General features: G+C 37.4%; 1 protein-coding gene across 1 annotated transcript; it reads left to right on the top strand.

Moving 5' to 3' along the window:
- Positions 1-9,394: 9,394 nt before the first annotated feature.
- On the top strand, positions 9,395-13,439 carry LOC114748924 (espin-like). Its single transcript, XM_028937386.1, has 3 exons — positions 9,395-9,419; positions 12,679-13,088; positions 13,200-13,439. Exons 1-3 carry the CDS (start codon positions 9,395-9,397, stop codon positions 13,437-13,439), a joined length of 675 nt encoding a protein of 224 aa, XP_028793219.1.
- The last annotated feature ends 3,968 nt before the right edge of the window (positions 13,440-17,407 follow it).

The following is a 17,407-nucleotide window of genomic DNA, read 5'->3' as shown; positions in this document are numbered from 1 at the left end:
CAAAGTCTAAAGTCACTTGTGATCATTGTAAGAAGCCAGGCCACACTCGTGACTGTTGCTGGGACATTCATGGCAAACCAGCTGATTGGAAATCTTGAAAGGGTAAGCCTTGGGATTATCAGGTATCACCAGAACCCTCCCAATCCTCTGATTCTCTTCCACCCTTGTCAAATGAGCAACTGTAGCAGTTACTTACTGCTCTTAAAGGCCTCCCAGCGCAGCAACCTCCCCCTGTTGCGTCTGCCTCCATAGCTCACACAGGTACTCCTCCATTCACTCTTCACACTTCATTCTCGTCTAACAAATAGATAGTTGACACTGGTGCTACTGACCATATGACCTTGGATGCTCGTATGTTTCTCACCTATTTTCCCTGTGTTGGTAATGACACGATCACCACTGCTAATGGTTCAGCTTCTCCCATTGCTGGTAAAGGCTCGGTTACTCTTTCAAATTCACTGCATCTCAATTCTGTCTTACATGTCCCTCATTTGGCCTGTAACCTTCTTTCTATCAGCAAAACTACTAAACATGCAAATTGTGGGGTGCTTATTTTTTTCCCACTTACTGGATTTTTCAGGATCTCTCATCGGGGAAGATGATTGGCATAGCTAGGGAGCATGATGGTCCCTATTATCTCGATGTCTCTACCGTGACTACCTTGTGTTCGCAAATCTATGGTCTTGTCTCTACTTCTGACAATAATGATATTTTATTATGGCATAAAAGAATGGGTCATCCCAGTTTCTCTTATTTGCAACGTTTGTTTCCTTATTTATCCATTAATAAAAATTCCATTCTTCATTGTGATTCTTGTACACTTGCCAAACACCATCGTGTACCTTTCCCACCATCTCAATACAAACCAACTCGTCTATTTTCTATAATTCACAGCGATGTTTGGGGTCCGTCTCGTGTTTCCAACTGTACCCACTCAAAATGGTTTGTCACCTTCATTGACGATCACACACGAATGACTTGGGTTTACTTAGAGAAAAATCCATTGTTCCCTCTGTTTTTATGGAATTCTTTCACCTTGTCCAAAATCAATTTAACACTACAATTCAGGTTTTATACACAAATAATGGTACTGAGTTTTTTAATCAACAGCTTGACTCTTTTCTGAAAACCAATGGCATTGTCCACAATAGCTCTTGCCCTCATACCCCACAACAAAATGGTGTTGCCGAATGCAAAAATCGACATCTTCTTGAGGTCGCCCGTGCGCTCCTGTTCACATGTAATGTGCCTAAATTTTTCTGGGGGGATGCTATTCTTACAGCCGCTCATTTAATCAATCGAATGCCAAGCCGTGTTCTCTCTTTTGTCTCTCCTTTAGACAAACTTCGTGAAACTCACCCAGTCACTCATCTTGATCACGACCTTCCGCTTCGCGTCTTTGGTTGTTCTGCCTTTGTTCATCTTCCTCACCCTCAATCTAAACTTGATCCACGTGCCGTTAGGTGTATTTTTTTGGGGTACTCATCTAGTCAGAAAGGATATAAGTGCTATGATCCCACTTCCAAATGCCTCTTTGTTAGTCGTGATGTCTCTTTTTCTGAGCATGAACCGTACTTTCCCACTTCTTCAATTCAGGGGGAGAATTGGAGTGAATTTCAGTGTGTAGAAAGTGTACCTGAGCCTATGCCTCTAACTTAGCCTGTTCTATCCATTTCACCTAGTAATTCTACACCTATTCCTCCCAATGTTATGCAAGTGCCAAAGGCAGGGGGAGATAACACCAGCAATAAATATAACAAGGTATACACACGGTGAGATAAAGAAACTATAGAGATCATAATGCCCAGAACTCTGCCAGAATCTGACCAAATGAAAGATTCTGAAACGGCGATAGAAGTGAATGAGGAGGACCTGCCCATTGCCCTAAGAAAGAAGACTCGCTCTTATACCATGCATCCTATCCAAAAGTATGTATCGTATGCCACTCTATCTCATGATTATCATGCTTTTACCACTAATCTTGATGCAATCAGAATACCTAAAAATGTACATGAGGCTCTTGAGCATCCTGAGTGGAAGAAGGCAGTGATGGAAGAAATAGCAGCATTAGAGAAAAATGAGACTTGGGAAGTGGTTAATCTACCAAAAGGGAAGAAAACAGTTGGATGCAAGTGGGTCTTTACCCCAAAATATAATGCCGATGGAACACTCCACAAGTTCGAGGCACGATTGGTAGCCAAGGGTTTCACTCAGACCTATGGGCTAGATTATAATGAGACATTCGCTCCCATGGCAAAGTTAAATACAATAAGGGTTCTGTTATCAATTGCAGCCAACTTGGATTGGCCTTTACAATAATTAGACATAAAAAACGCATTCCTTAATGGAAAATTAAAAGAGGAAGTCTATATGACACTGCCCCCATGTTTTGATAGAGAGAAACAAAATCAAGTTTGTAATCTGAAGAAATCCTGGTATGGCCTAAAACAGTCCCCCAGGACATGGTTCGACAGATTCTCCAAAGTTCTAAAGGTTGAAGGCTATAGGCAAAGTCTGTCTGACCATACAATGTTCATTAAGAAGAATGGAGCACTAAAGGCAATTCTTATTGTCTACGTAGATGACATTATTCTTACAAGTGATGATGTAATCGAGATAAACAGAATAAAGACAGCTTTGAATCGAGAGTTTGAGGTCAAAGATCTAGGAAAACTAAGGTATTTCCTTGGAATGGAAGTTGCACATTCAAAGAAGGGAATCTATGTCTCTCAACGAAAGTATATTCTTGATTTATTAAAAGAAACTGGTATGCTTGGTTGCAAGCCAATTAAAACACCAATGAGTGTTAAGGGGGAAAGCACCAACCGAGGTAAGAAAAAGGCAACTACCAAAGAAGAGGCTGAGAAAGAAAAAAAAATGACAAAAAGATGAGAAACCCATGGACATTGGCAGATACCAAAGGTTAGTAGGAAAGTTAATCTACTTATCACACACCCGACCTGACATTGCCTTTGCAGTAAGTGTAGTAAGTCAACATATGCACTCACCCAGAAAGAAACACATGGATGCAGCCTATAGAATTTTGAAGTATTTGAAAGGAACACCAGGAAGAGGACTTTTTTTTTAAAAAAATGTGAATCTAGAACGGTGGGAATTTACACAGATGCAGACTAGGCAGGTGCTCCAGAGGATAGCAGATCCCCATCTGGCTATTGTACCTTTGTGTGGGGAAATCTAGTGACATGGCAAAGTGAAAAACAAAACGTTGTATCTAAAAGCAGTGCAGAATCAGAATTGAGGGCCCTAGCTCAGGGTATTATGGAAGGTCTCTGGTTGGAAAGAGTAGCAGAGGAGGCTCAAGTTCAGATCAGCAAACCAATGAAGCTATTCTGTGATAACAAGGCAGCTCTGAATATGGCTTTAAATCCAATACAACACAGCAGAACCAAACATGTCGAGGTTGATAGACATTGTATTAGAGAAAAAGTAGAGGATGGGATTGTATGTTTGTCCTATGTGACCTCAAAACAGCAAATTGCAAACATTCTCACAAAAGGGCTTCCTGAAGACTTGTTCGAAAAATTCATTAGCAAGTTGGACATGATTAGCATCTATGATCCAACTTGAGGGGGAGTGTAGTTTATATATATAAATATCAACTCCCCGAGATATTAGGTAGATTATAGGGAATCAGATTTATTTTTGAATTATTCCTAGAATATCTCTGTAATCTCTCCCGATCTCCTCTGTAATCTCTCTCGATCTCCATTCTGCTTATATATACAGTGTACAGCAACACCCAGAAATATACAAGTGAATATTTTCATATATACCGTGTCTATAGTAACCAAGAAATTTTATATGGTTAATAATTACATTTGTCTTATTTCTATTATTTGAACGACCACAGAAGGATGAAGACTTGATTTTTATCACGAAAAGAAAAGAAATGTTGACTTGATCAAATTCAGGCACACAAAAAAGGACTTCCAAAAGAAATTGTTTGCAGTGAAAAAGAATAACAATAATAATCACCATCAATCCTCAATAATAACCGTTTCAATAGATTTTTATCAGAAACAACGCAGAAGTTATTGACACCATATACAGTGAAAAAAATTGGAAGAACATTCCGTTAAGCGACACGAGATGGCATTATAAATTGGAACACAAAGTTACCCTAAACTTGCATCACGCAGTAAGTAAACCAATCACATAATGATGAAGCAGACGAGTCATTCTTCTCTGCAAGAGACGGAGCTGATGAACATAGAGACTGCTCATCATCATGAAGAAGATAGGATGAGAGTTCTCTATGAAGCTTCATATAAAGGATGTGTTTCAACCTTGAACTCACTGCTACAGGAAGACCCTGGAATCTTGCAGAAGATTAGCTCACAAGCTGTCTTCATAGAAACTCCCCTGCACATATCAGCTTCACATGGTCACCTTGAGTTCACAAAAACCCTCCTCTCTCACAAACCAGAACTTGCCCTTGAGAGAAACTCTTTACAAGGCACACCTCTCCACTTAGCTTCTGCAGAAGGCCACATGAACATTGTGAAGCAGTTGTTGAAATACGGTGAAGAGGCGTGCTTTGTTCGTGATCAGGAAGGCAGAATTCCCTTGCACTATGCAGTTATAAGAGGCAGAAGAGAAGTTGTGCTGGAGCTGAGTAGAGCAAAGCCAGAGTCCGTGAGGTTACATGATGACAACGGGGAAAATATTTTCCACTTGTGTGTGATGTACAACCACTTGGAGATCCTTAAAGATTTGATGGCTTTGGATATTCACAACACCAATAAGCTTCTCATTGAGCGAGACTCGGATGGCAAGAACACCATTCTCCATTTGGCTGTCATGCTGAAGCAAGTCAAGGTACTTTTTTACTTGTATAACCAGCTTGAGTTTGAGATCACATTACATATATAACTGTTTTCGATCTTTTTCTGGTTCTGTTAGGTATAAGTCACAAGCATAACAAATTAAATTTTCTTGTTGGTTGTTATGTTCAGACTGTGAGTTACCTCATTTCAATTCCAAAAATAAGATCAGAATCACTGAACTTGAAGAACGATATGGGTTGTACGGCCCAAGATATCGCTTATGGGTTTCCCAAGGACTCCAAGAGCCTTGAAATACAAGTCATATTGATGGAGTGTGGAATCAGACGTGGAGGGAGAGAGAAGATTGGCGGTGATAGCAAGGAAGAGAGATGTTGGATGAAGAAGTGGTCGTGGAAAATTGTTTTCAACCAAATAGACCAATGGTTCCAGTATAATGGCGATTGAGTAGAAGACATGAGGGGGAATCTAAGTCTGGTGGCTACTGTCATATCAACCATAACCTTTCAAGCTACGCTTAACCCTCCGGGAAGCGTCATCCAACAAAATATAAGACCCAGCGATCCCGATTTCAACCTCACTACCAGTTACAACACTTCTATCAATGACGGACCCCTCGGCTGCTTGCCGTACCGAGATAATTTTGGGTTTGACCGCTCTTACGGACCTTGTCCCGGGCAGGCCATGTTTGCTTATCGTGAGCCATATTACTTTGGCGAATTCATAACCTATAAAACCTTCTCTTTTGTGGCATCTCTGTGTGTTGCCCTCTTGCTTGTAAGCGGAGTTCCTCTCAAACATAGATTTGTGTTGTGGCTCCTATCCATAGGCATGGGCATAGCTCTCACCTGCCTTCTGAACGCCTATTTTCTTGGCCTCGAACCTCTTTCCCAAGACTCAGTGCAGACCGGAAAAACGGGGTGATGATAGCCACTGGAATTTTTATTGGTTTGTATGCACTGGTTGGTGTATACATTGCGGTGAAGTTTGTTATATGGGTGGTGAAGAAATTGAAGGACAAGATAACGAAAGTGAAGAAATAGAAGAGAAACTTGGCATCAGAAGTCAAGTAAACACTTGATGCGTCTTAGGTGTGTAGAACTTTTCAGGGGTTGGTTACCGTTAATGTTCCTTGTGTATGCATATATATATATATATATATATATATATGCACTTCTTAAATATTTAATGAATGGCCTGTGTTGTAGAAGTTTTCAGTACTGTCTTCCTCATCTTCACTCATCTCATCCTCATCACACAATTTGTATCTTAATATGCTTCAAGTTTTGAAGGTCGTCTCACTTGCTTATGTGTATGGGACGCCTTCTTCCCCCCATGAAATTACATCTCGATCTTTATTTCGTTGTTATCGTAAACCATTTTTATAACCTTTTTTTCCTTAAAAAAATAGATTAATTCAATGAAATTTAAGATTTATATGCATGGCTCACTTTCCTTTAAAAAGAAACTTTAATATATATATATATATATATACTGTTAAAGAGATGTATTGTTCTACTGATAGCAATCCTGTTTGAGATACTATCAGTACAAAATGTTGGCAACTTTCTCAATGAAGATTCAAATATTGACTTGTCTTGTTGTGAGGGATTAACCCCTTCTACTAGACTAACCCCGTTAATAAATTTTAAAATAATTAGTGATGTGCCACCATATCTTATCGAAAATGGGCCAAATGAGAATATGGGTTGTCGATGAAGTAAATGGGCTGAAAAATATGCCCAAGGGTTTGACAAGCATAGGCTATCAATAACAATCAAAATTCAGAAATATATGTATATATAATGACAGAACAAATGTCAAGCAAATGTAATACTGTTCTCATCACAGTATGGATACTATCATACTTTAGAAATAAAAAAATATGCAGAAAGGGAAATGCCAGAAGAAGAGAAGAAGAATTCCAAAAGGAGGGAGGGAGCCAACAGAAAGAGGAGAGATTGCAAAATCATTCCGCCCTCCTTCTCTCTTCGGAGCATCATCTCTACTAGAGACATTTTCTTTACTGCAGACAATGGCTTCACGTTTGGGGTAGGTAACAAGGGCGGCAAATTAGCCTTCGCCGCACTCCCCGCAGACGACACTCCCAGATTCTTGGTTCCTGCCCCGGTCACCATAGATTGATTCCGTGACCTCATCACACTGGCTCCACTATCCTCCTATTGGTATAGCTTGGCCAATTTGACTGCCCTGTGCAACGTGTTAGGGTGACGGGATACCACTTCATGCCATATCTCAGGCGTCAGACTACTTGTAAAGCAATCAATAAGGGCCTCCTCAGAGAGGCTTTCAGTGCGGTTTGCCAAAGCCATGAAGTGTTGACAATACTCCTCCATTGGACCGGTTTGCATCAGTTTAAACAATCTGGTCCTGGGTTGTTCAAGAAGTGAAGGCCCATATTCGGTTTCACCCGCCCGCGTCAGAGTGGCCCTATTGTGGATCACCTTGGTCTTTTGGAGTGATTGGAACCATGGAATAACATCACCTTCTATGTTGATAGCCACTAACACCAATCGATGCGAATCTGGGGTCCCGTAATAATCAAAGTACTACTTTGCAAGGAATATCCAATTTGTTGGGTCGGTCCCATCAAATTTTAGAAAATCAATCTTCACCTGTTTAGACAAATTTGACTGGTGGATCGAGCTCAACCCCCCTGGACTAGACCCTGGGTCCCACCTTGTTCTGCCAACAAACACCATTTGACTTAAATGTTTGATATTTCAGTTCTGCATTTCGACGTCTGTGCTCATTCCAGTTAGTGTCACCGTAAATTTTTCTAATAGGCCATCAGGTACCCAAGTGAAGGCTTCAATAGTAGCCTCAATTCGATCCAATCGTGAATTCTGACTAGCTGCCAGCTACTCAATCTTATCCGTAGTGTTCTTCTCCTGTTGCTCTAGTTGGGCGTTCAAAGACACCTCAATCTGATGAATGTGCTCATTTATGCTCTTCACCTCAGCTTGTACATCCTTAAATCGAGTTGCTTCGGCCATCATGACCCTCTCAATGAAAGCACCAAAATGTTATGGATTTATATATCAAACAACACAAATGGATAACAATCTGGATTTATTGATAACGATATTCTATCACCAATATGCAGTAACAGCAATCCAGACACAGAAATGCAAGCAACTACAATGGATATAATCTGAAAATAACAGAAAGAAAGCAAGGAAGCGATAAGGAAATAACCACAAGGGTCCAAATAGAGACAAACAAAAAGGGAATCCAGGAATCAGAGAGGAAGGGCCAGAGTGAGATCATTCACAAAATATTCCACACCTCCCTCCACTCAGCAACGACTTTTATTCCCGCATATTCCAGGTGGAGCTTCTGACACGTGTACTGTGCCTTAGCACCTTTCCCTCCTCATGGATCCTGTTACGTAGGCCTCTCTCACATTGGCATCTTGGGCTATGACATCAACAAGCCAGGATTCCCTTGCATTATGCTGTTATGAGAGGGAGATTTGAGGTTGTGATGATGGAATTGATTAGAGCCAAGCCAGAGTCTTTGAGCATGCTTCACAAAAGGAACATCATTTTCCACCTCTTTGGGGGAATTGGACACTACTGACACGTACGAGCTCCTCAGTTCAAGAGATTTGGATGGAAATAACACCATTCTCCATTTGACCGTCATGTTGAAGCAAGTTGAGGTACTTCAATTTTATTACCATTCACAAATTCTGTACTATAGTTTAACTAACTTAAGAGATTAGGGGGGGGGGGGGGCACAAGTATTAGCATGCTTATTTAATGTGTGGTTATATATGCAGACTGCAAGGGACCTGCTTTCGGTTCTTAAATAAGAGGTGGCAAATATGGAGAACTGCGTGGGTTACACTTGCTCGTGATTTTGTTAAAAGAATTCCACAGGACTTGAAGAGCCTTGAAACAGAGTTGATATTCATGAAAACTTTCATCAAAAGGGATGAAAAGACAAGAAAGGAAAATCTTCATCAGACACCGGTTACTGCTGTAGTTGTTGACGAAGCTTCTGGGAGACCAAAGAAGAAGCATAGGACAAAGAAAATTTTCAAGTGCATGGGAAAGTGGTTTAAGCAGAATGGTGATCGGTTAGAGGAGATGAGAGGAAGCATAAGTCTTGTGGCCACTGTTATTGCGACTATGACCTTTCAAGTTGCCATTAATCCTCCAGGAAGCTTCATTCAACGATGTATAGCTGATTCCAAAGGCAAATCCGCTGACAACGTGGGACCCCTCCGCTGCTTTAAGATGATTATTACGCGATTCATGCATGTCCAGGGGAAGCGATGCTTGCTTCTCGTTATCTAGATGCCTTTCGCATCTTCGTAATTTACAATACCATCTCCTTCATTGCATCTCTAGGCGTTACCCTTCTGCTCGTAAGCGGGTTCCCTCTGAAGAACAAAGCTGTGATGTAGACGCTATGCATAGGAATGTGTATCACTCTCACAGCCCTGGCCTTCACTGGCTTCAATGCCTCCTTTTGACACCAAAAGTATATAACGTAGCCAGTTTGACTTGGGTTGCATCGCTTGGAGTCGTCGGTGTACACATCGTAAGCGGAGGGGTTATATGGGCAGTGAAGAGATGCGTCAAGGTAATCAAACGTTGGATGTCAACGTGTGAAAGGAACAAAAACGGGAACATTTGCTTTTTGATATGATCTCAATCATTAGTGTGCTATATATACAAACTCTTTGGATAATGGCAAGAGTTTTCAGGCAAAATTATGTAGTGTTTCATATCCTTTTTATTTAGTATATAATATGTTCCGTAATACTTAATATAAGAGTTAGAAAACTAACTTGGAAGATATTAAAGAAATTTGTTAAGTTAGTTATTTATAATAAATGAATGTTGTTTTTCATAAAAATCCTTTATTAATCATTTGCATTGAAATTACTTTTTGATGAAAACTCTTTAACATATATACAATCATAATGAGAATACTTGGGAGCAAAATTAATAAATCTTAGAGACCAATAATTGAATTGAAATATTATATTTATGACCAAATTAAATATCCAACTGGCTCTTATATTAAAGACTAGAGTGAGTGTGAAGCTTAAAACAAGCATAGAATATATCCTCTCTAATATAGATTCATTAACGAAGAGAAGGAAAGAGATCAAAATGAGATTCAAACCCCACTTCAAACAAGAGAAGTATGCCATGCTAATGTTACTCGGATGATCCACATCCCAAGGCCTGGCATTGATGAACATATTGAATTATCTATGTGGCTAAGATTCATCACAATCCAGGCACAAGATGCAATTGCCAAGGGTGCGCTCTACCACCGAGAAGACCCCCATCTTGATACATCTTAACTGTTTGTTTTCGTTTTCTTTTACATTAAGAAACTTTATCAAGAGGAAGTTTGCAGCAGCAGCAACAAAAAGTCTTATCACATTAAGTGAAATCAATTATACGGGTTATGTATATCATGACATCGTGCTTTGTCACAACGAGTTCTTTGGATATTTCATTCTTCAATAGATCGTTTGATTGATAGACCAAATTAAACCCCCAAAAAAAAATATCGGGTGATAACTTTTCGTTTGTTCTCAATCTTTTTTACATCTCTTTATAAGGTTAAAGTCTTTGCTCAACCTCCTTACTGGTGCCTCTATTGATAAATAAATTTATCATATAACAAAAGCAAAACTAACTTGCTAGTTACTAAAGAGTTTGTGCTCAGAAATTTAGTCTAAAATATTTTAATATATATATAAATTATTTGTTGGGCGGATGATCCAATTAAGCCTGTATACTACTGTACAAAAATAGTTCGAATACTGATTAAATGGAATAGAAGGTCCATTATTCGTTCTTCAGGTTATATCTTTTTCTAATGATAAATAGGAATTGTTCGTTGATATATGCATCGCGTGGACTAATCCAAGTGATGTAAAATATTAATTAGATCAATATTATTACTTTCCATTAACTAATTTGGATAGATTAAAAAAGTTAAATAAATTACTTAATTATAACATATGTTACATGATTTTTTTTAAATATTTAAATATATTATTAGATTATATATCAATTTATAAATTAGGCGAATTAGTTTAGAGGAAAACGATATATACGTACACAAATACTTTTTAAAAAATTATTTAATTTTTTTAATCTTTTTAAATTAGTTACCTGGATTTTATATTAAGGACATCAGCTAGTATTAATTAGATGTTGATGGCAATACAAAAATAACAAAAAGTTGAGTTGGATACTTAAATAAGCACAGATCGGTCAGGGAGTGCTACATTATTGATCACATGATATGCGAGCTTGACTGCTAATTAAGGGTCCGTTTAGCAGGGCTTTTGGAGGGCTTAAAAGTAACTTATTTGTAGTGTAAACCCCATTGGAAAAATCAAGGTGTTTGATTGGGCTTAAAAAAAAAAGAAGCTTATGGAATTTAAGCTGGCAAACGTATGTTGTGGCTCAAGCTGAATTTTGTAGCTTATTGAAGAGCTTATTATGGCTTTTAACCGTTGTGATGTGTCAGGGTCAATTTTCTGATTTTCTGCCAAAGCTTTTTGTCTCTCACTTCTGCCATATTCTCTCATTTCAACTTTCTTTGTTTTTTTTTCCCCCAACCTCAGCTTTCACACTACTGCGTTGCCGTCAGAGGGTCCTTTTTTTTTATTTATTGTTCTTCTACCATTATTCCCTATTCACTTCTTTTTTTTTATTTTTTACCAAGCTTTCATCACCCATGACCCCTCTCAGATTAACGTAAAAGCTCATTACTCTGCGGCCCAAGGAGCTTTGTTTTTAAAATATTTTTTTTGATTTCTTTAAAATTTTAAAATTTAAATCACCCATTAAATTTCACTTCTTCATATTAAATTAATTTAAATTCATTATATTACACAAATTTATTTTTTAATCATGTTTCATTATTTATTAAAACTCATACCCATTTTGATCATTTTACAACCAATCTTACTTTTACTCAACCATAATCCAAACAACTTTTTACCAATATCATTTTTGCAAACTAGCTTTTCTGAACTCCAATCCAAACACAATTCAGCTTATTCATTTTATCCAACTTCACTTTTCCATAAGCTATTTTTCCAATCACTGATCCAAACGGACCATAAATCAATGATGGGGAAAACTAGTAATGTTGCATTTCACGTAATAGAAATTGTTTTTAATTCCTTCATTTTTTTAAACTTTTTTTACTGCTTCCCATCTTGAATTCATCTTCTCTCCTCCTCAGTTCTTGACTGAAGATTTTCTTTCACCAAAATAAGAATAAGCACGAGAAAAAACGCTGACGAATATGTAATTTAGTTATATCATTCTTTCTTTTTTAGACTGCACGCCTTCGTACCAAACAAAGCAATTTTCCTTCTCTTTCGCGTGAACTAAACGTATTTTAGACACACTCCCCCACACACAAATGAGAGACATGTGAAAATTTTTTAAAAGTTAGAAGTGGGCGATACACGACTAAAGATTAAAGCAAAATTAAAAAGGTCAAGCAAGGCATACAGGAAAATGGTCGTTGATTAAATTATGCATGTTTAAAGCTCATTTTCCAAAGTCTTCTTGGGTGAGCTCAAATTAGTTAATGCTGGTGTTCTGATGCTTTAACACATTCTTTTCTCCCTATTGATGAACACGTGAAATAGTTTAAAACTTAAAAAGCTAAACTTTTGGATAGTGGAGAATATATTAATAAAGAAACCATTTAGACTGTCCTGTGCATAAAAAAAGCCAGTAAGACCGTCCTAATAAATTGGACCACTAGTTATTCTCAACCGGGCATGGTCCACTAATCCTACACAAAATTAACTCGAGAGCAATCTTCACTGAAACTCCCTTACACATATCAGCTTTACTTGGCCACCTGGAATTCACAAAACTCCTTACTCACAAACCCAAACTTGCCCTTGAGTTTGACTCCTTTCGAAGCACAGCCCTTCACTTAGCTTCTGCAGAAGGCCACATCCACATTGTGAAGGAGTTATTGCAAGCTTGTGACCATGCTTGCTTGATCCCTGATCAACAAGGTAGAATTCCATTGCATTATGCAGTTATAAGAGGGAGAACAAATATCGTGTTCGAGCTAATTAGTGCAAAGCCCGAATCACTGTGGATCCTTGATGAGGGGAAAACTGTTTTCCACTTGTCTGTGATGTACAGTCACTTGGAGATTCTTAAAGCTTTGATGGATTTCGATATCGACGCTCGCATGCTCCTCAGTTTGAGAGACTGGATGATAACACTATTCTTGATTTGGCTAGCATGTTGAAGGAAGTTGACGTAATTTTTCCAACTTTTGTATTATTTCAAGACTTGCGCTCTATTACTGTATTACTGATCGTAAAATTTTTGCTGTATTATTACTGTATAGATCATAAGGTTCCTCCTTTCAATTCCAGCAATAAGAGAAGCTGCAGGCGTGGAAAATGAGACGGGTTTTACAGGTCACAAGAAAGTCTCCAAAAGCCTTTACATGCAGCTCATGTTGATGAAATCTGGCATAAAAAAGATTCAAGACAGCAAAATGGAAAGTCCTCTGCACCCTCCACCTTCAACGACTATCCCACAGAAGGGTTGGAGAAAGATTATAAAGATCATGGGACATAACTAGAAGCATAATGGGAATTGGTTAGAAGAGATGAGAGGCAATTTGAGTCTGGTGGCCGCAGTCATCTCAACCATAACCTTTCAAGCTGTAAATAACCCTCCTGGTGGTTTCGTTCAGCAATGTATAAATCCAGAAGATCATGATGATCCACTTGGATGCTTTAAATACAAAACTGGTGGCAAGGCATGCCATGGCGATGCAGTATCAGCTATTAATTACCCACCTTATTTTCATCCCTACTTAAAGTACAATACCATAGCTTTCATTTCATCTCTCACTGTCGTCCTCATACTCGTAAGTGGGGTTCCTCTCAAGCATAAGGCTGTGATGTGGATGTTGTCGATTGCTATGTGGATAACTCTCACATTCTTGACACTCACCTACATTAATGGCCTCTATATGGTAACCCCAGATGGTGAACTTTTTGACTCAGCTTGGAAGATGGTTAGAGTATCACTGAGGATTTGGATTGGCTTCCTTGGGGTGGCTGCTCTGCTTATAACATGGCGCCTGATTATTTGGCTAGGCAAGAAAAAGTTGAGAGAATTCAAGCGTCAGATTCATCCTAGCATCGGCAACGACAACATGTGACGCCAGTGTGTTTTGTCATGAGAACCATAGTAGTTAGGGATCTTTAGAATATGTTGTCAGAGTCTTGGGCCAAACATAACAATTGATGCTTCTTTCTAGAGTTGATCTGAGTTAGTTTTACTTACTTGGAAGTTTTAAATGCTCTGACATTTCCACAAGATTTTAATTTCCTGATGTCGGTTTTGTAAGTGGGAGTTGGTAATTGATTGGAATCCAGCATTAGATCTATTACATCATGAATAATGAAGTTTATTATCATCGCACAGTCTATTTATATATCTAGTTACAGAGCAAATGTGCCATCTTTTTAACACTATTCAATTACATCCAAATATGATGGGGGATTAAAATACTCAGACGTGTTGTTACATCCTTCAAATAAGAGAAATCTTGAGGGCAAAGAGTCTCTCTACTTCTCTTCCTCTCCATTTCCATCCACTTTCCATCTCAACTGTTGAGATTGAAAGTTTAACAGTCCAGATCTCATGTTTTTGAAAATAATTTTATAAAATATTTTTTATTATTGTTTTGAATTATACTGACTAAAATTTAGTAGTTTTATTTGATTTTGTTTATTTATTTTTGAAAATTTAACATTTTATTCATAATTTTATAAATATGAAATCTAAACCGTTAAAATCTCAATCTTATGACTAATATGAGAAGTAGATGAAAATGGATGAAAAAGGAAGTGGAGACACCCATTGCCCAACTTTTGAAGTGTTTTCTTTATCTTATTTGTGGAAAAACCGTTGTTTAGATTATTTATTATTGTTTACCTCATTAAAAAATATTTCTTCAAAGAATCAATTATTAAAAATCATTATAGTCAATTATTAAATGAGAGTGATTTGGTAAAGAAATTGACATCTGTTAACATATTTATTGAATCCAACTGATTTTGACTGTATTTCTTGATTTTTAACAACTAGTAATTCATCTCTTATAAAAAAAATAGAGAATGTGTAGAAAATTAAGAATGAAGAATTATTCGGAATAGATAGAGACTCAAGAGAAAATAGGCTTTTTATTTTTAAGTTATTTGAATAAAGCTCCATTAACAAATGCTTGGAGATTATTCTTTGCTACCAGCCATCATCCAAGAGCTCAAGAGACACACACGCACGCAATAATTCAATTATGTAATGAATGGGCTTTGCATTAATGAGAAGCAGGAGGAAGTTACTAGTGGGGCAAAATAAGTTACTACTCGGCTCAGGAAGTATGGGCTGTCATGGATAGAGATATCAGAGAATTTTTGCAGAGTCATTTCTCCCTCACTAGGGATTAAGTCTAGTGGAAAAAATTAGTCCATCACATATTAGCAAACTAAAATTTAAATCTTTGTTGGAGGAAGTGCTAACATTAGTACCCAATAGTGTCTCAAATATGATTGCCTCTACTAGTAAGATACATGTGCTTCGTAGAAAAAAAAAACTAAATTACTAATTTAGAGATATGAAGTAATACAAGATCTAGTTAACTAATTTGAAGAGATTAAGAAAGTAACTAAATTATTTAATTATAATAAATGTTACATGATCTTTCTGAGATACTTGTGTGTATCATTAGATTATATGTCAATTTGTAAATGAGACAAATTAGTTTGAAGAAAAATGATAAATATAAATATTTTAAAGTAATTTAATAATTTCTTACTTTTTAAAATTAGCTATAAGTAGATCTTATATTGATGGCTGAAGGTAATAATAACAATAATAATAATAATGCCTCCCCAGTAAAGTATTAACCTAACCAATATCATTGTTGAGTAGTATAAATTTTGGAGTCCCAGCAATACCGGCTTTAATATATTCTGGAAGCATGGATTATTTAAATAAAACCGAAATTAAAGGCAGAACATGACACCTATCGTGACTGTTTTAAGTCATGTCTAACAATTATACTTTTAAAATAAATTTCCTTTTTGAATAAACAGTCCAGTGTCCAATCAACTGCATAAACGCTCAAACTTCAAACCTGCTTATATAAGAAACTTCACCCTCCCCCCACCCCCAAAGACACAGAGAGCTATTGCCTCGAACTCGAACTCGAACTCAAACTCTCTCTCCAGTCTCCAATCTCTCCGTCCTCAGGTCAGTCGTCGGTCTACTTTCTCTCTCCCAGCTTCACTTCTCCCTCCTCACTCCTCAATTCTTACTCAGTCCTAATTTCTGAAATTAGTCCAAGCTTGCTTGCCTATACTAACTTGGTCCTCTTTCTCGGATAATCCACATTCCCTCCCCGTGGAATCAGTGAGCAGGGGGTCCTCATCCCCCAAACGGCAGTGTTTGGGGATGACCGAGGTACTTCGTTTTTTTTTTTAAGTACAAATTTATTCCTGATCACACCACACTGGATCTTTTTAGTGGTGCGGTTTTACCATGGTATTTTTTTTTTAGCAACAAAGATTAAAGGTAAAATCGCACCAGCAAAATAAGATTATGGGTAAAATTACATTAAAAAAAAGATTATGAGTAAAATTATATTATTAGAAAGATTGAGGTGCTGACGAAAAATAAGATTGGAGTAAATTTGCACCTTTAATGTTTTGAACTTTTTATTAATTTTTCTTACTTATTTGGATTAAGTTGTATTTAGCACCATAAATTATTTTCTTAATAGCACCTAGTATAATAAAATATTGTTTAGTATTACTTAGTATCTTCAATTAATTAATTTTTGACGTATCCGACACACTAAATTATTTTCTCAGTAGCACTTAGTATCCTAAACCAATTTTTTATGCATCAAACACCCTAAAATATTTTTCTAATAGCACTCAGTATCCTAAGCTTAAACTGCACCAAAATTAATTTTTAGAATATTGAGTGTTGCTAAAAAAAATAATTCAGAGTATTGATGAATACAACTTAACCCAAATAAAAAAAATTAATAAAAGGCACACAAGTTTTTTTCCAAAAAAAAAAAAGGTTTCCTGGCTCATCCCAAACGCTGCTGTTTAGGGGACGAGCATGCCCAATTTATGAGGAGGGCAGGCGGACTCTCTTGTTCCGGGTTTTCTGAAACAAAATCATATCTTGTCAACTAAAATCATGCACTAATTTGCAGACTATTGATTAATGCTTTTAACAATTTGTATTGATTTTCTGTTGATAAGGACTAGAAGGTTTTGTTGAGCATTGGTTTGGCAGCTAATGGTTGGTCCATAAATAGTTAACAAGCAAACGCACACAGCCACGTCAACAACCGAAAATGGAAATAGCAATAGCTGATAACAGTGAAGAAAAGAGAACAAGGGATCTATACGATGCATCACAAAATGGTTCTGATTCACCTTTGAAAGCCCTACTTCAGCAAGACTCATTGATCTTGCACAGACTATGCTCGCGAAGAACCCTCCTTGAAACTCCCTTACA

Source organism: Neltuma alba, unplaced genomic scaffold (genome assembly GCF_004799145.2).
Source record: "Neltuma alba isolate B1F8T4 unplaced genomic scaffold, ASM479914v2 tig00005857_pilon, whole genome shotgun sequence".
Classification (NCBI taxonomy): Eukaryota; Viridiplantae; Streptophyta; class Magnoliopsida; order Fabales; family Fabaceae; genus Neltuma; species Neltuma alba.
The sequence above is the reverse complement of the archived record's forward strand: the minus strand, read 5'-3'. Positions and strand labels throughout refer to the sequence as shown.

Excerpts from the sequence above, each read along its gene's own strand:
- LOC114748924 (XM_028937386.1), top strand. The coding sequence starts at position 9,395 with ATGGGCAGTGAAGAGATGCGTCAAG. Across the intron at positions 9,420-12,678 it reads CAGTGAAGAGATGCGTCAAG|CTTTACTTGGCCACCTGGAA; the intron begins GTAATCAAACGT and ends TACACATATCAG. Across the intron at positions 13,089-13,199 it reads CACTATTCTTGATTTGGCTA|ATCATAAGGTTCCTCCTTTC; the intron begins GCATGTTGAAGG and ends ATTACTGTATAG.